The sequence below is a fragment of the Nerophis lumbriciformis genome, linkage group LG16 (genome assembly GCF_033978685.3).
Source record: "Nerophis lumbriciformis linkage group LG16, RoL_Nlum_v2.1, whole genome shotgun sequence".
Taxonomy (NCBI): domain Eukaryota; kingdom Metazoa; phylum Chordata; class Actinopteri; order Syngnathiformes; family Syngnathidae; genus Nerophis; species Nerophis lumbriciformis.
The window spans coordinates 39822875-39846339 of NC_084563.2; the positions used below are offsets into that span (position 1 = coordinate 39822875).

The window sequence follows — 23465 nt, forward strand, 5'->3', positions numbered from 1 at the left end:
GGATGTAACGGTAAACAGTATAATGATAATTCGCGGTTAGTAACACCGTCTATTTTTTTAATTACCGAAACCCCGTCATTTATTAATGCATTTTAGGCAACATGAAGTCAGGCGCATGCGCACTAGCGTCGTTTGGCTTGATAATCATGGCGGACAAACGACAGACTTTGCTCCGGAGATTTCACCGTGAAGTAAACGGAGCCAAGTTCTTGGTTTAACTTAGTTTTCCGTTGCTTCCCGCCGTGCGTTTAAGAGTGCGCTGCCGTGTTTGGATGGAGACAGGTGTGAACAATATTGGAGACAGACGCACTTGTCCCCACACTAAAAGTACACAGCGAAGGAGAAAAGTATTTGATGTTACTTTTATTTTGTTAAAACAGCATCCATCAGCTGCTGTGACTGAGAGGTAATGACCTGAAGAAACATGCAGCAGGCAATGTGTCGTGAACGTTGTCACAACTTGTTTATCAAGTCTTTAGTTTGTTTACTGGCATGTTTACTCCTGCTTTATTTAACTGCAAACTGTGTCAGTGTTCTAATAACTTCAATACTAGCTAAAATGTTTTGTCATCTCATCGAATTGAACAAAGGCTGTGAAGATTTTGTATTCGATGTGAGAGGTGTCACTCCTTTATTTTTGTTGGCCAATCTGTTGTACTGAACAAAGAGAAGAACAAAGCTTGTTTATTAGACTTCATCTTCATTAGCCAAACTGCTTTGTGTTTTATTTTTTAATCAAAAAGTAAACACAAGTTTTTTTTTAAATTACTTGTGTTTTTTTCATGTCACAAAGGTATTACTTCAAAAAACAATGTGACACAGCATTTTGTTAATGTTTTATTTTGTATAGTTAATTCCTATATGACATATTTCTGCTCAAACTCTTAATGGATCTGTCCCGATACAGCATATAAATGTACATATAAAATGTACATAATTTAAAAACAATTTTTTTTTTTTAAAATACCTCCCTCTATCAAAATGTAAAAATAGAGATAATATATGCATGCATGCATGCTTTGGAGCCCCTGCCTCAAAAGAATATAATGTTTGCCTTGGTGCCCTAAGATATGAGCCCTCCTTTAAGGCAACACTTGCCTTGACCTTAAAAAGTAATTATTTGAGGCCTGAATTTACAATATTGTGTTGCTCTAAGATACACACTTCTGTCTTTTTACTACTTTTGGATTGTGTATTCAAGCTGTGAATATTTAGACTCAGACAAACGTTATTGAAGTCGTTTTGGATTGTATATCTGAAGCAATGACATTTCTGAGAAAATAAATAAGAATTGTGTTATTTGTCTTTCCCAGGATTTCCACTTTGTCCCGGTAAAAGTTTCTGCATCGTCATCAACAAAGAAGCTTCCTGATATATTGCGGACATGTGTGTGTGTGTGTGTGTGTGTGTGTGTGTGTGTGTGTGTGTGTGTGTGTGTGTGTGTGTGTGTGTGTGTGTGTGTGTGTGTGTGTGTGTGTGTGTGTGTGTGTGTGTGTGTGTGTGCGTGGCATTGTGATGACTTGTTTTAATCCAACTGCTTCTCTTGCCCTTTTTTCCTTGTTTCTTTTGTGCGAGTGCGTGCGTGTGCATTTTTTAATGGAACCGAGTCGACTAAATGAGATTGAGGATTTTTGAATGATAGCTATGAAATCTGCGTTTTTAAATATATTGTTTTAAAATTGAACCCTAAAATTAAAAGTATTTCTATGATATCAAATGTGCACTGCTATTTTCTTGTCCCGTTGCTTTGAGTGCAGTTCTCTAACACCGTAAAGCTGACAAATATGTCCAACTAATCGATCACCTAAACTCGTCTGCTTTAAGTCTCTTTGTAAATTATTATTGGCGTGTACATTGTGTGTAACTGTCTTTTTAAAGTCAACTGTACATGTGGTTTTCAATAAATGTACCTTTTTTTTTTTAGCGTATACTTTTTTTCTAAGTTGACATTTGTTTGGAATATCAAAATAGTTCCGCAATAAATACAAATATTTTCTTAACAAAGGATAGTGTGCATGGACTATTCATAAGGTGTCAACCTGCCCCTCAGCCAACTTTGTAATCAAGCGGCTACACAACAGCTAAGCACACTGCTGTGTGGTTCCAAGACCTCCTGCCTTATGAAGACCATGGAGTGGATTATCCTCACCCACCTGCATTTTGCTCACTGTCCAAGCTTCAGGGTGGATGACGCCATCATCTACCTGCTGCATCGGGCCGTCACCCACCTCTAGACCACGGGAAGTGTTCTTTGACTTCTCCAGTGCTTTCAGCAAAATCCAGCTGGTACTGCTGTGGGTGAAACTGGAAGATGCGTGAGTAGACCATCACCTGGCTGCAGGCAGGGCCGGCCCGTGGCATAGGCCGTATAGGCAAATGCTAAGGGCGCCGTCCATCAGGGGGCGCCACGCCAGTGCCACAAATCTTGGAGAAAAAAAAAAAAAAAGTTGGTACTATTATTTCTAAATACAAAAAATAATCCCACGTTAATTAAAATGCAAAGTAAAGCCTATATAACAGAAAAAGACAGAGGTAGCAGGTAGGTAACGTTAGCCTACATGAAATTATTTGTCTGTTACAGAATGTGATAGTAACCTGGCTTTTTAGCATTAAGCTAATGTTACATGATTCGGCAATTGCTAATCAATAAATAGCTAGTTCTGTTTTAACGTCGGGTTAATATTGTGGAGGGGGCTAAATTGTTATGGAAAATAATAATGTAACGTTAGGTAATTACAGTACTCCCACCTTACATTCCTCAGGGACATTTGTATTAGATCTTTTAAGCAGGTGTTTTTTGTTTACATTGTTATTGCCTTCTGGTTAGCTAATGTTTGCCCTGCAGGTAATAGTCACTTTTCCACCCCTTTATATATTAGGTATAGTTGTAAGCCTAGTTGTTAAAGTGCACATCATTAATGTTAATTAAGCAATATGTATGTAAAAAATATTGTATTTCATATATTCATTTCTTATTTTTTGCATTCATTTATTTATTCATATTTTTTTTAAATCTTGTTAACTATTCTGATTGTTAATTTGCTTTCTTTAAGTAAAAAAAAGGTCAAAGACAAAGCTATTCGGTTTCTTGTGAGTATATACACTTCACTGCCGATGTGGGGGGGCGCCACCTAAAATCTTGCCTAGGGCGCCAGATTGGTTAGGGCCGGGCCTGGCTGCAGGTCATGAGGCTGCGTGAACATCCAGGGATCAGATATAGAAATAGTAGACTCCTTTAAAAACCTGAGTGTTGTTGCGTTTGACCAGATGTTCCTCCCAGGGAATTTAAGTTGCTGGTCAATCCCAAGTTCTTTTGATGACACATAAACTGAGTAAGAAGGACCACCTAAGACAGAATAGGTATTTTGTAATGTATTTCCAAAGCTTTGGAAATAAACATGAGACCAATCCAGTACAGAAGCATTCACTAGCGCAGCTAAAAATGGTCTAATCTAAAATACGGAAAAACTTCTCTTCTATAGTGTGTCTCTCGCCCCCACCCTCATTCTCCCCCCACCTCCAGCCCGAACACATGCCCATTGTCCTCCTCAGCTGGACACAGGAACAGATAAGAGAAGGAGTTGTAGCCACTCCCTGCATTCCTAAAGTCAAGGTAACTCACAGTGGACTTGAGGATAACCAGAAAGAAAATAAAATGGAAACACTCTCTTCTCCTATCTCTCCCCCCTCCCCCCCACGCCCTCATCTCTCTCACCTTAACACAAGCCCATTGTGCCTCTTATCTAGAGCCGGCCTGAGACGGGAAGCAGAGAGGATTCCTCCTTACATTCCTAAGCTTCAAGGTTGGCACACAGTACTTGCAGACAACCAAAAGAGAACAAATGGAAGAACACTAGCTGTTTTGTAATATGACTATGAAAATAAATAAGTAACACTTAAATATGGATATATGTAAATGTCTGCCTCCGACAGTGTTCACCTCAATAAATTGGGACTGGACTCACAATTTAATCGCTGTGTACAAGAAAGGTCAAAGTCGCCTACGCCAATTGTTGCGTCTGACCAGTCTCCCGCTCCGGGAATTCAAATCACCGGTCAATCCCAAGTTCTTTTGATGACATATACGCTGAGTAAGAAGGACCATCAAGACAGAATAGGAATATTATCAAGTTTTACTAAAGCTTTAGGAGACCAGTCCAATTGTCCTTTCATATCGACATCTCGAAATGGTCTTACATTCAAACGGGAAAAGACAACTTATTGAATATGAAAACAGACCCCACCCTGTCCAGAAAGGAATGCCTCCCCCTTCTCCAACACTGATAAGATAAGGAGGGGGATGCATCTCTCCCACATTCCAATCCCTCAAGACACTACACAGACATCTGCGGACACAATATACAAGCATAGAAAGAGTACAAATGGAAAAATACTAGCTGATTTAAACATGTCTATGAATAAAGAAAGAACTCTTAAACATATATGCATTCTCCACACTCTTAAGGAGACCGAGGTCCTTCGGGGTGTACGGGTCACTCCTGTGCACTTTTTACGACACTTTGGTTACTTCTGCTGTGTTCTATGCTGTCGTTTGCTGGGGTGTGGGCAGCAAAGGTCGGAGACAGGAACAGACTTCATAAACTGATTAAAAGAGAGCTGACTCCGTCTTAGGCTGCCCACTAGACAGCATTGAGAATGCTGACCCCCTGAGTAGCTCCTTCAGTATTAGACTATTACACCCACAGTGCAAGAAGGTCTTTCCTACCCACAGCCATAAGACTTTACAATGCACTTATGTGATTACTGTGATTTTTCGTGGTGTGCAATACGGATGTTAGTGTTTATCTATTTTTCTATACATATTAGAGAGCAATATGTAGTAATTATATTAAATATTTTTTGTTTCTCATTACGCTTTACTTCCTTTACTTTATGTAAAAACCTGCACTGCAACAAGGTAATTTCCCCATTGTGAGATACCTAAAAGTCCATCCTAACAGCACATAAGTGTCCTTAATTGCGAATTTGTCAATATAAACAACCTCAAATATGTATAGATCCATATTACTTACACATACAAAATCTCCCAGGCAGATGTGTATTAGAAAATATCCAGTAACACATGTTTCCGCATCGTTCAAGTTACTGCTTCATAAGCTAATTCAATGAAATATTGTGGTTTTGCCAAAAACAATCACCACTCTACTTCAACCCTCAAAGACAACATAAGTCTATTACAGATGGTTAATAATACATTTATCGACTATTATTATCTGGATGATTTCACTTGATCAAACATTTTCTAACATTCCACACTTCAAAATATTAAAAAAAAAAGTATCAATGATACCTGCCAGTGGTGTGCCGTCAGGGCCAGCAAGGCCTTCTCTGCTGGCCTACCATAACCAAAAAAAATCATAATTAAAGATAATTAATAAAGATAATAAGCCTATCTAAGTAGCCTGATGTTAACGAGACTGGGATTGGATACTCACTTGTCAATCCAAAGTGAGTATCCAATCACAAGTTTCAATTCAGCAGGAAACAGGAAGCGTTGAGCCGGGATAGCAGAGAAGGACAACAACATGTTGATTAGGTGGCAAATATATATTTGCATGGCCATTTTCAAGAAGGATATTTAAAGAGAAACTACATCTTGTGAGACGATGTCGGCCAACCTCGGAAGGTCGCTCAGCTGTTCTGGCGATGAAATGGGGAATCAGCCGACGACGAGGGGTACCACTGGCTTATACGGCGTCGAACGGGTGCTACAAATTGTGAGTTTAAATATTTTTATTTTTTCACTTTTAATTTTTTTTTTGCAAGTTTAAATTTTGACAGTACCACTGTAAGCTCTGCGTACTCCCAGACTCACGGATATACACTCTGGAAGCCAGTTGAGCAGGGTTAAACAAAGGTTGAATGTTTTTCCAGTTTTCACTCGTATATTTGTCCAGACTTTTGAGTCTCACCAGTCGTCCTCCTCTCGCACCCGGCCTCTCACTGTTAAAAGACAACAGATGATTAGATTAACATGTACCACCTGCGCAATCTAATCATCTGCCAGCTGTGTCTCGCCGTCAGCACCTGTCTGATCGCGCTCTGTTTTCAGCACCATGGACAGAGGCGGTGACCTTTACTCCTACAAGCGCGCTGATCACACTCCCTTTCCACAACCACGTAAGATATGTTTTAATTGCTGGTGTGTTTTAATTGTTTTTTTTTAAATGCGCCAGAAAATAACCCGTTTTGTACACTGTTGATGTGTTTCAATGAAATGAAGTGCGTAATTGTGTTCCTGTATAGTATTTCTCCAGCAATGGTCATGTGGGGACATCAATTATGGTATTTTGAGAGGTAATCATTGAATTCGGACATCACTTGTCAGTCACATAACAAACAACATTCACAGGCAAAATCATTTACCACAGGAATCAACGTTTTATTTTTTAATTCGATTTCTTCTCATTATTATTTTCGATATAAATGTTTCATTATTATATAATAATATTTTATGCCTTCACTCCTTTACTGCTCCCCTCTAGCCTGTAAAGAGATAGCAGAGACACTTTTTATCGTACACAATATGAAAGGGATGACAATTGGCACTGCGGGAATTGGTTTCGAAATTGTATTTATAGTTATACTTTTACTTAAGTGTGGCTTTTAAGAACTTTATTACACGTTTGAATATCGTTCGTGTTCCAGTCTGCTTTTGAATGCCTGCACTAAGTCTTCATTGCCACCAGATGTCGCTGCCGCTGCTCAGAGACTAATTGTAATAACAAAAGTACTTTTATTACCAATCCGTACATTGTTTGATTTTTTTTAACGTGTGATCAGAAGATACACATCTAATTTAATGAGAAAAATAATATTAACCATAGATATAATCATGACATTAACACATTTATGTCATCCGCGACGAAAACACAATCACTTCCGGTTATTGTGGTTCGTTATGTTGGAATGCTACTGCTGCCAAGTGGTGGGAAGAACACATGACAACGTGTTGAATCCTGAAGTGCGGCTAGAATCAAATTCAAGTCATTTTTGTCACTACGATTATTATCACGTATAACTACAACAAACATCGTAATATTTATTTGGAACATGTTGTAGTAAAACGACTTACTCTTAATTATGCTCAACTCGAACTTTATTGAAGCACAGCACACAAGACACATTACGCACCGCTGCTCACTGTACTCATAGACATCTTATAAGGAGACGCAGCATTGGCTGCTGTGAGGCGAGAAATTCGGCCGCCATCTTGAAGTGGTGATGAGGAGCCGGCGAGCAGCCTAAAACTGACAGTTGACAGGTAGAAAACAAAGATGGCTGTGTTCAGCGTTTTCCTGCTCAAATGAGCGGACTTCTGAAAATTTATATTATTATCATTATCATTTAAGGGAAGAATGTCATACAAAATATCAGTACAAAGTGTCAAGACAGAATAAACTCTCTGTTGCAACAGAGTCTATAGGTATATATAGTCTATAGGTCCCCAAGATATATAGATATCTAATGTATTCATACATTGTTTATGTAGGATATACGCATGTATATATAACCTAATCATATTGTTTCTTGAACTTAAAAATAGCTGACCGTTTTTATCCCCCTTCTCTGGGATTATATTCCCAGTTTTGATCTCGGACGTCTGGTCACTTATAGCATATAATAATATTCTATTACTGTTAAGCAAACTATGAATAATAAAACACGCTAAAACATGTGTCCTTTATCATAGCTACACGTCTGACAAAAAAACGCGGGAAAATCAGTGGTATTTAGTGAGGTAAGATGAATTAAATGCGCTGACAGTTCATTGCTCCTGCCAAATGAATTGCACTGAGTGAAGCGGATCACCACTCCAAGATGGCGGCCCCGCGTCTCGTCAACGCCATAAGCAATGCACTAGCCCAGTTGCCTAGGACCCCGCCTGAACCCCTAGCGGTAGTCACGGTGCTGCCTGATCAAAATGGCACATTAACATTACAACACATGTTCAGTTCAGTTCAGTTCAGTTTCAGTTTATTTCGAACAATAATTCCAGTTGTTTCAGTACAGCATGTCCGAAAAGGAGTAGGAAGAAGCTGAGTTTATTTAATCCTACCCCTTTTCATACCATAGCAATTTTATCCCATGTCCTTGTTCTCTGTAACAGAACAGTAAATAAATAATATACCATAGTAAGTAAACAAATATTAAATACATAATCTTTATCTCAAAGCGATCAGAAAAATCACAAAAATATTCCATACTGTGCAGTGATGTCAGCTTGACGGTATCGTAAAACTAATTGAGTAAACTTCTGCAAATTCCAAACTAATGTAAAATGTGTGTAATTTGTGCATTTTTTGTGAGCATCTGCCTTCTAAAACAATCAACGTTTTATTTATTGTATAGTTGATTATGTAATCATGGGAATAACATGGTCAGCCTTATGGAAGTCGTCACTTTTTTCAGTAATCAAACAAATTACTGTTCCCTACTTACAATGTCTATTATAAGTGAAGTGAATTATATTTATATAGCCCTTTTCTCTAGTGACTCAATGCGCTTTACATAGTGAAACACAATATCTAAGTTACATTTAGATATAAACACGACACAAACCGTCCTAATTGTTAGAAAGCCCACTGTTTAATATGTCTCTGCTTCACTGATGAGAGTATTTGGTGAGCGCCGTTTTGTCCTACTAATTTCAGCGGCCCTTGAACTCACCGTTGCGTGGACTGTGACTCAACAGTTTGTTCACATGTACGACTTTCTCCGACGCTGCCACAGGAAGACGTGTTTTATGCCACTCCTTCTTTGTCTCGTTTTGTCCACCAAACGTTTTATGCTGTGCGTGAATGCACAAAGGGGAGCTTTGTTGATGTTATTGACTTGTGTGGAGTGCTGATCAGGAATATTTGGTCAGTGCATGACTGCGAGCAAATCCATGCTGACATGCTAACACGCTATTTACGCTAGCTGTATGTACATATTGCATCATTATGCCTCGTGTGTAGGTATATTTGAGCTCATTTAATTTCCTTTACTTATGTCCTCTGTGTATTTAGTTTATCTTAGTTTCATGACACATGCAGTGTTTTTCAACCACTGTGCCGCGGCACACTGGTGTACCGTGAGTTACAGTCTGGTGTGCCGTGGGAGCATACTTGCCAACCCTCCCGAATTTTACGGGAGACTCCTGAAATTCAGCGCCTCTCCCGAAAACCTCCCGGGACAAATATTCTCCCGAAAATATCCCGATTTTGAGCCGGAGCTGGAGGCCACGCCCCCTCCAGCTCCATGCGGACCTGAGTGAGGACAGCCTTTTTTTTATGACGGGAGGACAACAGGGTGACAAGAACTAAATTATCCAGACTAGAGATAAATTGTATTATTATGTTTATCTTACCTAAAAATAAATGTTTATTAATTAAAAAAAACAAAAAAAAACATTTTTACTATATTTTGCTAAAAACATCAAAATTAATTGTATTTTTATTTGTATTTTTTCTGACTCCTTATTACATCCAGCCATAGAATTATACATTAAAATAAACATATTGGAAATAATTAATTTTAAATGATCATAATAATTCATTTAAAATGACCATATTTAATTATTAAAATAATTGCTTGTTTATCAACAACTTTAGCATTTTATTCATTACATTTTGAAGCTCTCAGAAGCCAAGTTTTGTTATATTCCTTAAGATTTATTTATGCAAGTTTGAAGTATCAATTATCTAAACACAGTTTTGTTTGCATATTTTCAGGATATATATATATATATATATATATATATATATATATACTGTATATGTATGTATATATATATACTGTATATATATATGAAATACTTGACTTGGTGAATTCTAGCTGTCAATATACTCCTCCGCTCTTAACCACGCCCCGTCCCACCCCCGACCACGCCCCCCACCGCCCACCTCCCGAAATCGGAGGTCTCAAGGTTGGCAAGTATGCGTGGGAGATTACCGTATTTTTCGGACTATAAGTCGCAGTTTTTTTCATAGTTTGGCCGGGGGTGCGACTTATACTCAGGAGTGACTTATGTGTGAAATTATTAACACATTACCGTAAAATATCAAATAATATTATTTAGCTCATTCACGTAAGAGACTAGACGTATAAGATTTCATGGGATTTAGCGACTAGGAGTGACAGATTGTTTGGTAAACGTATAGCATGTTCTATATGTTATAGTTATTTGAATGACTCTTACCATAATATGTTACGTTAACATACCAGGCACGTTCTCAGTTGGTTATTTATGCCTCATATAACGTACACTTATTCAGCCTGTTGTTCACTATCCTTTATTTATTTTAAATTGCCTTTCAAATGTCTATTCTTGGTATTGGGTTTTATCAAATAAATTCCCCCAAAAATGTGACTTATACTCCAGTGCGACTTATATATGTTTTTTTCCTTCTTTATTATGCATTTTCGGCGGGTGCGACTTATACTCCGGAGCGACTTATACTCCAAAAAATACGGTATGTCATTTCACCTAATTGGGTTAAAAATATGTTTTGCAAACCAGTAATTATAATCGGCAAATAATGTGTTGTTGTTGAGTGTCGGTGCTGTCTAGAGCAGTGTTTTTCAACCTTTTTTGAGCCAAGGCACATTTTTTTCATTGAAAAAATGCGAGGCACACCACCAGCAGAAAATATTAAAAATTAAACTGAGCAGTCGATATTGACAGTAAAAAGTTGTTCTCGTAAGTGTTGGATATGAATTCAAACCATAACTAAGTATAGCTCTTGTCTCAAAGTACTGTCACGACCTGTCACATCAGGCCGCGACTTAGTTAGAGTTATTTTGTGTTTTCTTGTGTGTAGTGTTTTAGTTCTTGTCTTTTGGTGGCTTTTCCTGTTTTGTTGGTATTTTCCTGTAGCAGTTTAATTTCTTCCCTGAGCGCTATTCCCCACACCTGCTTTGTTTTAGCAATCAAGAATATTTAAGTTGTTGCTATCCTTCTTTGTGGGGACATTGTTGATTGTCATGTCATGTACGGATGTACTTTGTCGACGCCGTCTTTGCTCCACACGCTGTAAGTCTTTGCTGTCGTCCAGCATTCTGTTTTTATTTACTTTGTAGCCAGTTCAGTTTTAGTTTCATTCTGCATAGCCATCCCTAAGCTTCAATGCCTTTTCTTAGCGACACTTCTATTTATTTTTGGTTTAAGCATTAGATACCTTTTTACCTGCACCCTGCCTCCCGCTGTCATCTGCATATTGTGATCACGACAAAGCAATTAGCTACCTGCTACCACCTACTGATATGGAAGAGTATTACACGGTTACTCTGCCGAGGTCTAGACAGCACCGACACTCAACAACAACACATCATTTGCAGACTATAATTACTGGTTTGCAAAAAATATTTTTAACCCAATTAGGTGAAATGACACCCCCCGCAACCCCAAAAAAGGGGTGAAATTACATAATCTCCCGAGCAGCAGGGTGGAACAGGGGTTAGTGCATGTGCCTCACAATACGAAGGTCCCGAGTAGTCCCGAGTTCAATCCCAGGCTCGGGATCTTTCTGTGTGGAGTTTGCATGTTCTCCCCGTGACTGCGTGGGTTCCCTCCGGGTACTCCGGCTTCCTCCCACCTCCAAAGACATGCACCCGGGGATAGGTTGATTGGCAACACTAAATTGGCCCTAGTGTGTGAATGTTGTCTGTCTATCTGTGTTGGCCCTGCGATGAGGTGGCGACTTGTCCAGGGTGTACCCTGCCTTCCGCCCAAATGCAGCTGAGATAGGCTCCAGCACCTCCCGCGACCCCAAAAGTGACAAGCGGTAGAAAATGGATGGATGGATGGACATAATCTCCCACGGCACACCAGACTGTACCTCACGGCACATAGTTGAAAAACACTGGTCTAGAGCTCGGCAGAGTAACCGTGTAATACTCTTCCATATCAGTTGGTGGCAGCAGGTAGCTAATTGCTTTGTCGTGATCACAATATGCAGATGACAGTGGGAGGCAGGGTGCAGGTAAAAAGGTATCTAATGCTTAAACCAAAAATAAACGGAAGGCGAGTGCCGCTAAGAAAAGGCATCGAAGTTTAGGGAAGGCTATGCAGAACGAAACTACAACTGAACTGGCTACAAAGTAAACAAAAACAGAATGCTGGACGACAGCAAAGACTTACAGCGTGTGGAGTACATCCGTTCATGACATGACAATCAACAATGTCCCCACAAAGAAGGATAGCAGCAACTTAAATATTCTTGATTGCTAAAACAAAGCAGGTGTGGGGAATATCACTCAGGGAAGAAATGAAACTGCGACAGGAAAATACCAACAAAACAGGAAAAGCCACCAAAAGACAAGAACCAAAACACGACACACAGGAAAACACAAAAAAACTGAGCTCGTGACAGTACTTTGAGACAAGAGCTATAGTCATGCATGCTTAGTTATGGTTTGAATTCATATCCAACACTTGCGAGAACAACTTTTGCCTGTCAATATCGACTGCTCAGTTTAATTTTTAATGTTTTCTGCTGGTGGTGTGCCTCCGCAATTTTTCAATGAAAAAAATGTGCCTTGGCTAAAAAAAAGGTTGAAAAACACTGCATAACAGTATCTGTATGTAATATTGGCTACATTTCTGCGCCATGTTGTTCCAGTCCACAGCAAACATTACCCAGCTTGCAAAGATTGTAATAAATCCATTAGAAGAGGACGGCCTGCCGTTTCCTTTAACTTGGACACGCACATCTATACCTTTTGGCCATTCTAAGACAGTCATTTCCAGGAGTTATCTCACCCTCTGAAAAGTTTTACGAATGTTTTCTAATGTTGTAAAAATGTGTATGTAGCAGCTCCACTGTAGACACGGCACAAGAGCCAAGCGTGCAGGTTTAACAACGTTTTTAATGTTTTTAACAAGCTTTTCCAAAATGTCTTTCGGCATGTCGTGACGTTGCCGTCACTCCCAATCCTCTTCTCCTCCCTGCTCCCGGCTGCTTACTGTTAAAGACAACAGATGATTAGATTAACACGTACCACCTGTGAAATCTAATCACCTGCCAGCTGTGTCTCGCCGTCCCACACATGCCCCGCCCCTAGCTGACGGTGCTCCACCCTCGACACCATTGCCAGAGGCGGTGACCTTTGCTCCTGCAGGGCGCTGACGCACTTCCCTCCACAGTGTAGAATAAATATTACATTTCAGCATTTCTGTCAACGAAATAGTGGGAGTAGCCACCCTTTGGCCGGCCAAACAAAATTAAATTTGGGCCAGATTTTGGCCCATGGGCCCGACTTCAGGCATCCCTGGGCTACACATTTATCCCACTAGACCAGGGGTCGGCAACCCGCAGCTCCGGACTCTTTGATCACTCTGATGCGGCTCAGCTGCATACTTCCCGGGAGATTTCCGGATTTCAGTGCCTCTCGCAGAAAACTCCCGGGACTAATATTTTCAGATTTTCACCCTAATAATAATAATAAGGGCGTGCCATGATGGTACAGCATTCAGCACCCTCTACAATCTGTACAAACAGCGTGCCAGCCCAGCCTTTTGTTGTATGCATCTTCTACTTGCACACGTGAGTAACAGCAAGGCATACTTGGTCAACAGCCACACAGGTTACACTGACGATGGCCATATAAAACAACTTTAACATTCTTACTAATAATGCGCCACACTTTGAACCAAAACCAAACAAGAATGACAAACACATTTCGGGAGAACATCTGCACCTTAACACAACATAAGCACAACAGAACAAATACCCAGAATCCCATGCAGCACTGACTCTTCCGGGCTACATTGTACACCCCTGCTACCACCAACCCCCCCCCCCCCCCCCCCCCTCCGGTGGGTGGGATTTGGTAGCAGGGGTGCATAATGTAGCCCGGAAAAGTCAGGGCTGCATGGGATTCTGGGTATTTGTTCTGTTGTGTTTATGTTGTGTTACGGTGCAAATGTTCTCCCGAAATGTGTTTTTCTTTCTTGTTTGATGTGGGTTCACAGTGTGGCGCATATTAGTAAGAGTGTTAAAGTTTATACCGCCACCGTCAGTGTAATCTGTGTGGTTGTTGACCAAGTATGCATTGTTGTCATTTACGTGAGCAAGCAGAAGCCCCATACCACGTGTGGCTGGGCCGGCACGCTGGATATAGTGGGCGCTGAATGCTGTACCATCACTGCACGTTCAAGATAATAGTTGCCCTGAATTTCGTAGTATGCTGGAAAAATCGGGAGGTTGACAAGTATGACGCATGGCAAAACTCGAGACCCTTGGTTTATACATAACACAAAGCAAAAAAAAAAACTTTGTATGCAGTGTCATTTCATTTTAAATTTCAAAAGATTTTTGTGGCTCCCATTGATTTCTTTGATTTGTGAAACTGGTCAAAATGACTCTTTGACTGATAAAGGTTGCCGACCCCTGCACTAGACTTACCTTCACAAACCACCACAACCGCTGAGGAAGAAAACCAATGAGCGACGTTCCCGCAGTCCATCAGCGCAGACTCCGATCCATCGCAGTCTGAGAAGAAACGCCACACGGCTTCTTTGTTGGGAAGATGGCAGGCTTCGGTTGAGAGGGCGGCGCCACACCCCAACTGTCTGCACACCACAGAAGCTTGCTTCAGATCCCAGGATGACGCCTCTGCGCCCAGCGCCCTGATCTGGTTTTCATGACGCACATGCAGTTTTCCAGCACAGGAGACGCTCCCATTGCGTCGGGGCTGTCCGTCATCCAACATCACATCTAAATCCTCTACAAAGCAGAAAGTAACTTGTCGGTAGAGTTTGAGTTGACATGTTTGCTAAGGATCTTCCTACCTGAGATGCTAAGAGAGAGACCGTGGCTCGCAGAGGAGAAATTCTGCCCAAAAACAAAGTTGTGATAGACACAAGTGTAGTTTCCAGCGTGCGGCGCGTGTGCAATTGGAAACACAAAGCGGGCAGAGTGATTGACAGCCGGCCGCCTGCGGCTGAGAGTCTGATTGAGGCTACTAAAGTTCAGGCTGAAGTGGCCGTCGGGGTACCATGGCTCCACGGAACACTTGATGGTGAAGCTGCAGCCCCTGATGAGCTTCACGTCCTGCTGCTTCTCACCCGTGTAGCCGGAGAACAAGGTGATGTTAGGCCGAGGCAGGACGTCTGCAAAGAAACATGGGACCTTGTCATATCGTTAAAAAAAAACGCGTGTGGTTGTCAAAGCAGTTACAACAATGACATCTGTGAGTGCGGCTAACCTCCAGAAGCCCTGTTTGCATTATTGATGAAGGGTTAATGGCAACAGAATTCAAAAATAAATAAATCCTTAAATACAAACCCCGTTTCCATATGAGTTGGGAAATTGTGTTAGATGTAAATATAAACGGAATACAATGATTTGCAAATCCATAATAATTAACTTAGAATTTCATGGCTGCAACACGTGCCAAAGTAGTTGGGAAAGGGCATGTTCACCACTGTGTTACATGGCCTTTCCTTTTAACAACACTCAGTAAACGTTTGGGAACTGAGGAGACACATTTTTTAAGCTTCTCAGGTAGAATTCTTTCTCATTCTTGCTTGATGTACAGCTTAAGTTGTTCAACAGTCCGGGGGTCTCCGTTGTGGTATTTTAGGCTTCATAATGCGCCACACATTTTCAATGGGAGACAGGTCTGGACTACAGGCAGGCCAGTCTAGTACCCGCACTATTTTACTATGAAGCCACGTTGATGTAACACGTGGCTTGCCATTGTCTTGCTGAAATAAGCAGGGGTGTCCATGGTAACATTGCTTGGATGGCAACATATGTTGCTCCAAAACCTGTATGTACCTTTCAGCATTAATGGTGCCTTCACAGATGTGTAAGTTACCCATGTCTTGGGCACTAATACACCCCCATACCATCACAGATGCTGGCTTTTCAACTTTGCGCCTGTAACAATCCGGATGGCTCTTGTCCTCTTTGGTCCGGAGGACACGACGTCCACAGTTTCCAAAAACAATTTGATATATGGACTCGTCAGACCACAGAACACTTTTCCACTTTGTATCAGTCCATCTTAGATGAGCTCAGGCCCAGCGAAGCCGACGGCGTTTCTGGGTGTTGTTGATAAACGGTTTTTGCCTTGCATAGGAGACTTTTAACTTGCACTTACAGATGTATCGACCAACTGTAGTTACTGACAGTGGGTTTCTGAAGTGTTCCTGAGCCCATGTGGTGATATCCTTTACACACTGATGTCGCTTGTTGATGCAGTACAGCCTGAGGGATCGAAGGTCACGGGCTTAGCTGCTTACGTGCAGTGATTTCTCCAGATTCTCTGAACCCTTTGATGATATTACGGACCGTAGATGGTGAAATCCCTAAATTCCTTGCAATAGCTGGTTGAGAAAGGTTTTTCTTAAACTGTTCAACAATTTGCTCACGCATTTGTTGACAAAGTGGTGACCCTCGCCCCATCCTTGTTTGTGAATGACTGAGCATTTCGTGGAATCTACTTTTATACCCAATCATGGCACCCACCTGTTCCCAATTTGCCTGTTCACCTGTGGGATGTTCCAAATAAGTGTTTGATGAGCATTCCTCAACTTTATCAGTATTTATTGCCACCTTTCCCAACTTCTTTGTCACGTGTTGCTGGCATCAAATTCTAAAGTTAATGTTTATCAGTTTGAACATCAAATATGTTGTCTTTGTAGCATATTCAACTGAATATGGGTTGAAAATGATTTGCAAATCATTGTATTCCGTTTATATTTACATCTAACACAATTTCCCAACTCATATGGAAACGGGGTTTGTACATTTTTGAATGTGGCATTTGACTGAAATTGGAATTAAATAAATATATGTGTTATTAAAGTTAAAGTACCATTGATAGTCACACACACACACATACAAGGTGTGGTGAAATTACGCTGCAAATATATGGTACCTTATTGACGCATATTTTTTCCAGGCCTTCAAGGGCCATATAAAATGATGCGGCGGGCCAGACCTGGCCCACGGGCCTTGAGTTTGACACCTGTGATCTACATCAACAACATGATTTGCCTGACTGGCTGGACAGAACATGTTAAAAAAACCCGTAGGAAATAAATACAAAATAAGACTTTTAAAGCAATCGTTGGACAAGATTGCTGTTAGCCCCACCCACTAACTTTGATGGCTGAGTTTGACAGATATAATACATTCACGAAGCACTGATCCACAGGTTCACAAAATAATTAAATAAATAAGTAATTAAGTCATAAAATAAACCGTGAAAAAGTTAAACTGTAAAAAAAAAAGTATATATTGAAATGATTAATTGTAGCCTGTCTACCATCCACTCAGCGTTCTGCAACTTGCCTCTGGAACTCCCTCCCCCTCGATGACAGGAACATTGAGTCCATTATCATTTAAATAAATATAAACTACCTGTTTAGGTAGGCCTAAAGTGTCTTTTTTTAAATTCTTTTAACTGTTGTTTTGCTTCAAATACTACTTTTTTTTGCTGCTTTTATGTGATGCACAGTGACCGTGATTGCTTTGAAAGGTGCTTTACAAAATAAATGCATTATTAATATTAGTTAAATACATTAATATGATTTTATCAAATTAAAAATAGAAATGCAACACTTTTATTTTTGCTCCCATTTTTCATGAGTTGAACTGAAAGATCTAAAACTTTTACTATGTACACAAGGATACCTATTCCTCTCAAATATTGTTCACAAATCTATCTAAATCTGTGTTGGTGAGCATTTCTTTTTTGACAAGATAATCCGTGATTAAACAGCATGATTGTTGCAGAGGTGTGTCTTAGGCTGCCCACGAAAAAAAGGCCACTCTGAAATGTGCAGTTCTACCACAACACAATGCCAGAGATGTCACAGGTTTTGAGGGAGCATGCAGTCGGCATGCTGACTGCAGGAATTATCCGCCAGAGCTGTTGCTCGTGAATTGAATGTTCATTTCTCTACCATAAGCCGTCTCCAGAAGCGTTTGACAGAATTTGGCAGTACATCCAACCAGCCTCACAACTACAGACCACGTGTAATCACACCAGCCCAGGACCTCCACATCCAGCAGGTGAACTTACTTAAAGCAAAACTGCACATTTCCGAGTGGCATTTTATCGCCTTTTTTCTTCTTCGCGGCCTAATTCGCCATGATGGTCATGCGACACATTTAATAATAATTTTTAATAATACATTTATTCATTTGATTCCAATTTTGATGAATTACTTACTACTTTTAAAGATGTATTTATTTAATTCTCTCCCATTGGACCTTCCATGATAATTGCCTGCTACAGTATGCCGTATATTTATCGGCTGCGATAGTTCTTACCCATGCAGACCACTTCAACCGTCCTAGAAGATTGCTGGTTCTTCACAGTCCCACAATCCATCAGTGCCAGCTCAGAACCGTCACAATCCGAATAAAAATGCCACACAGGCTCAGGTTGTGATGTTTTGTCCTGTTTTGAGGTTGAAACAGCCAAACCGCACTGGAGCTGTCTGCACACCACCGCTGCTTCCTTCAGACTCCAGTTGTTCTGGTAACTTACTGGCCTCCACTCCTTGTCATGTTTCACTTCAAGCCTGCCAGCACACCGGCTGCCTCCTTCCATCAACCTCAGATCATGGGGTTCTGAAACCAGTTAAAAAGAAGAAAGTGGACAGTTAGGCATCGTGGTTGGGGGCGTGGTTAAGAGGGGAGGAGTATATTTACAGCTAGAAATACTTGACTTTCAGTGAATTCTAGCTATATATATATATATATATATATATATATATATATATATAAATAAATAAATAAGAGAAATACTTGAATTTCAGTGTTCATTTATTTACACATATACACACACATAACACTCATCTACTCACTGTTGAGTTAAGGGTTGAATTGTCCATCCTTGTTCTATTCTCTGTCACTATTTTTCTAACCATGCTGAACACCCTCTCTGATGATGCATTCTGCTTCGTCTCCTTGTTGTGTGCGCAGTTGTGCACTGCACTCTCTAAAAGCCGTAGATGTTATTGTCACATATGCATGTACAGTAGATGGCAGTATTGTCCTGTTTAAGAGTGTCACAACATTGCTGTTTACGGCAGACGAACTGCTTTACGGTAGACGAAAACGTGACTGCTGTTGTTGTGTGTTGTTGGGAGGACGTTAATGAAACTGCCTAACAATAAACCCACATAAGAAACCAAGAACTCGCCCTCAATCATTCTACAGTTATAATGTGATTGGGCAGGCATGCTGTTTATATTGTGGGAAAGCGGACGTGAAAACAGGCTGTCGACACGTCACTCAGGTCCGCATGGAGCTGGAGGGGGCGTGGCCTCCAGCTCCGCCTGAATTTCGGGAGATTTTCGGGAGAAAATTTGTCCCGGGAGGTTTTCGGGAGAGGCGCTGAATTTCGGGAGTCTCCCGGAAAATCCGGGAGGGTTGGCAAGTATGCAGTTAGGGCCAATACTGGGTGTATCCATCAATCCATTTTCTACCGCTTGTCCCGTTCGGGGTGCTGGGAGTAGAAGATGCAAATATATTATACAGCAAGCGCAATGCTAGTTATCAACACTCATCACCGTTTTGCGAGCACTATTATGTGTTTTATTTAGCACGTGTGAAAAGTACGTGCAAGCTGACACACTCAAAGACAGTACGATTGACAAAAAAAATCCTCGTCATAAGTGTGAGTCAACATATTTGCGTGGTCGAACGGAAACAAAAATCATTAGACATAATGTCTATTCAGCAACATACTTTTATATTCTTTTAGCGACATGCTGAGTGGCCTAAGGAGCTGATTAAAATGTATTCAGATTCAGAAGTACTTTATTAGTCCCAGAGGGAAAATTAGGTTAAAATTGTATTCATTTGATGAGCATCGCCTCAGATAGCAGCAGCCTTCCACCATGGCCCCCATTTCCTCCTCTCTGTTGCAAGTTTTGTGGATTCTATGTAACATGTTTACGTGTGCTTATGGCTATTAAGGTTTTTTTTCCTTGGCCTCAGTCTGGACCCCCTCCACAGGACCCCAGTCTGAGACCGAACCTTTTTTTTTTTTACTTATCCACCCTCCCCAGGCGTTTACCTTTTCCCACCTTTCTAAGGGGCTCCGGAAGCTGGCTGACCCATCAGCGGTCCCGTCCTGTCTCCCTGTAATGTTTGCCTGCTCTTGAATGGGATTTATGCTGAAAATCTGAATTATGCTTATAACAGTGGTTCTTAACCTTGTTGCGCATTCACCAAACCCTTCTTTAGTGAAAAATAAAATGTTTTTTTTTTTTTCAAATTCAAGACAAAGTTATATGTTTTTGGTAACACATTAGTATGGGGAACATATTCTAAGTAACAAAGACTTAATTTATAGTTTTTTGGACACTAGGGGAACATATTCTAAGTAACAAAGACTTAATTTAGAGTTATTTGGTTAGGATTAGGGTTAGTGGGTTAGGTTTATAATAAGGCCATGCCGAATAAGGCATTAATAAGTACTTAATAATGACTAGTTAAGGGCCAATATGTTACTAATTTGCATGTTAATAAGCAACTAATTAATGGTGAATATGTTTCCATGTTTTATTACTGGTGCACAAAATGAACCGTGCATAAACATCACCGTGTTCAAAGAACAAAACCAACACAGTGCATGAACTCGCAACAAATTACACACCTGCAAACCAGTCTGACTTCTGCTGTTGCCGTATCCGTAATACGCCGATAGGGAGCAGTTTTTATTTACACGATGAGTCGGGTGTGTCTTGACCTCCGCCGAACCCCTGAGCCCGACTCACCGAACCCCTAGGGTTCGATCGAACCCAGGTTAAGAACCACTGGCTTATGACAAGCGTCATCATTATTCGCCATTATGCATCCGGAGCGCTGGAGAGTTCACACTGAAGTCACATCATAACACTATCTGATTGATTTGTAATGTAAAACTCATGAAAATAATGCCTACAATATTGCTGACAGAAAATAAACTTCCATACCGTATGATAAACAAAGCACGCTACTACAGCTTAGCAGTATATATATTTTGGGTGCTCTGAAGACTGGATGCACTGACAGACTCATACTCAAAAAGGTGGAGTTCTATGGGTGATCGTTATCTTCACTGTGATCGTTTTCACCATAAATGGCAGGTTATTGTGATAGTCCATATCACCCGTCCCTACTGGCCAAGTGTGGCCTGTGGGCCTTGAATTTGACACCTGTGGTCTAAATGCCTTAAATTACCATTACAGTAATGCCAAGAGACTAACAATATCGCTTTTCAACCACTTACATTTCTTCAGTATTTGCAGTGTAACTCTAATACAAAATACAAAAAAACAAAAATATCTTACAAGTGCAAACATTCTAAATCAAAGAAGTTGTGCACGTACAACATATCTTTGGGTGGGAATCCAGCCCGTGTTTTCCAGGCAAGAAAGTTTATTTCCGCAAGTAGCTCCTCTGTTTTCAGGTAAACTCTGTAGTTCTGTTTGCAAGTTGCCTGCTAGACCTTTCCGTGCAACAACACTGTCCTTACGTGTTTGGACCATCTCAAGCTTACTAAAGATGATTAAAGTTTTTATACACCTCCACTTTCAACCATTTAGATGTATTCAGTGTTTAAGGCGCACCTAAAAACCTCCAATTTTCTCAAAAGCTGACAGTGCGCCTTATAATCCGGTGCGCCTTATATATGAACCAATATTGAGCCACAACAGGTCTCGCAACTACGGGATGCATAACGTAACCCCAGCCTCTACTGTAGCGTCTAGTCTATGCGCCTTATAATGCGGTGCGCCTTATAATGTGGTGCACCTTATATATGAACAAAGTTTTAAAATAGGCCATTCATTGAAGGTGCGCCTTATAATCCGGTGCGCCTTAAAGTGCGGAAAATACGGTAATTCTAATACACTACCAAAACCTCTACAAACCATGCTACCAGAACTTTACAGTTATAACGTCATTATCATGCGCATCTTTTGCAGTAAATGATGTAGCAGTGTCTTACACACACGCACACACCACACACAGATTGTCACGCACACACACACACCATTAAAAAAGGGCTACTAAATTAAACAAAGGTTACTCACCTGTTTCTAAGAATTTAAGCACCGTATTTTTCGGACTATAAGTCGCAGTTTTTTTCATAGTTTGGCCGGGGGTGCGACTTATACTCAGGAGCGACTTATGTGTGAAATTATTAACACATTACCGTAAAATATCAAATAATATTATTTATCTCATTCACGTAAGAGACTAGACCAGGGGTCGGCAACCTTTACCAGTCAAAGAGCCATTTTGACCAGTTTCACAAATTAAAGAAAACAATGGGAGCCACAAAAATCTTTTGAAATATAAAATGAAATAACACTGCATACAAAGTTGTTTTTTTTGCACGTTGTATGGGGCTTCTGCTTGCTCACTTAAGTGACAGCAATGCATACATGGCCAATAACCACACAGGTTACATTGACGGTGGCGGTATAAAAAACTTTAACACTCTTACTAATAATGTGCCACACTGTGAACCCACACCAAACAAAAATGACAAACACATTTCGGGAGAACATCTGCACCGTAACACAACATAAACACAACAGAACAAATACCCAGAATCCCATGCAGCCCTAACTCTTCCGGCCTACATTATACACTCCCCCGCTACCAAACCCCGCTCACCTCAACCGACGCACGGAGGGGTGTGTGTGTGTGTGTGTGTGTGTGTGTGTGTGTGATCTGTGAGGGAGTAGGGTTGGGGTGGGGGCGGGGTTTGGTGGTAGCAGGGGTGTATAATGTAGCCCGGAAGAGTCAGGGCTGCATGGGATTCTGGGTATTTGTCTGTTGTGTTTATGTTGTGTTAAGGTGCAGATGTTCTCCCGAAATGTGTTTGTCATTCTTGTTTGGTTTTGGTTTAAAGTGTGGCGCATTATTAGTAAGAGTCTTAAAGTTGTTTTATATGGCCACTGTCAGTGTAACCTGTGTGGCTGTTGACCAAGTATGCCTTGCTGTCACTTGCGTGTGCAAGCAGAAGATGCATACAACGAAATACTGGGCTGGCACGCTGTTAATGCAGATTGTTGAGGGCGCTAAATGCTGTACCATCATAGCACGCTCTTATTATTATTGTAAGGGTGAAAATCGGAGAATATTAATCCCGGGAATTTTCTGCGAGAGGCACTGAAATCCGGAAATCTCCCGGGAAAATCAGGAGGGTCGGCAAGTATGCAGCTGAGCCGCATCAGAGTGATCAAAGAGCCGCATGCGGCTCCGGAGCCGCGGGTTGCCGACCTCTGGACTAGACGTATAAGATTTCATGGGATTTAGCGATTAGGAGTGACAGATTGTTTGGTCAACATATAGCATGTTCTATATGTTATAGTTATTTGAATGACTCTTACATAATATGTTACGTTAACATACCAGGCACGTTCTCAGTTGGTTATTTATGCGTCATATAACGTACACTTATTCAGCCTGTTGTTCACTATTCTTTATTTATTTTAA

The 23465-nt window shown here is 40.8% G+C and overlaps 2 protein-coding genes across 6 annotated transcripts in view; one reads left to right on the plus strand and one right to left on the minus strand.

The window, feature by feature from the left end:
• patl1 (PAT1 homolog 1, processing body mRNA decay factor) overlaps positions 1 to 2416 on the plus strand; it is a 72117-nt gene extending 69701 nt beyond the window's left edge. The window contains exon 21 of one of the 2 annotated variants that reach the window (XM_061977155.2): positions 1314 to 2416. In XM_061977155.2, coding sequence (XP_061833139.1) covers positions 1314 to 1335 — 22 coding nt within the window. In that variant the 3' untranslated portion in view covers positions 1336 to 2416. The remainder of the gene's footprint in view (positions 1 to 1313) is intronic. The other variant, XM_061977154.2, reaches the window with a different exon arrangement.
• Positions 2417 to 8116: 5700 nt separating this feature from the next.
• LOC133617269 (scavenger receptor cysteine-rich type 1 protein M130-like) overlaps positions 8117 to 23465 on the minus strand; it is a 50277-nt gene continuing 34928 nt past the window's right edge. For 2 of the 4 annotated variants that reach the window (XM_061977162.1, XM_061977160.1), the window contains 4 exons: positions 18294 to 18596; positions 14798 to 15118; positions 14412 to 14732; positions 12856 to 13142 (listed from right to left, as the gene is read on the minus strand). In XM_061977162.1, the coding sequence (XP_061833146.1) occupies positions 13018 to 13142; positions 14412 to 14732; positions 14798 to 15118; positions 18294 to 18596 (1070 nt within the window). In that variant the 3' untranslated portion in view covers positions 12856 to 13017. Of the gene's footprint in view, positions 9115 to 12855; positions 13143 to 14411; positions 14733 to 14763; positions 15119 to 18293; positions 18597 to 23465 lie in introns of those variants that run through there. The other 2 variants (XM_061977161.1, XM_061977163.1) reach the window with 2 other exon arrangements.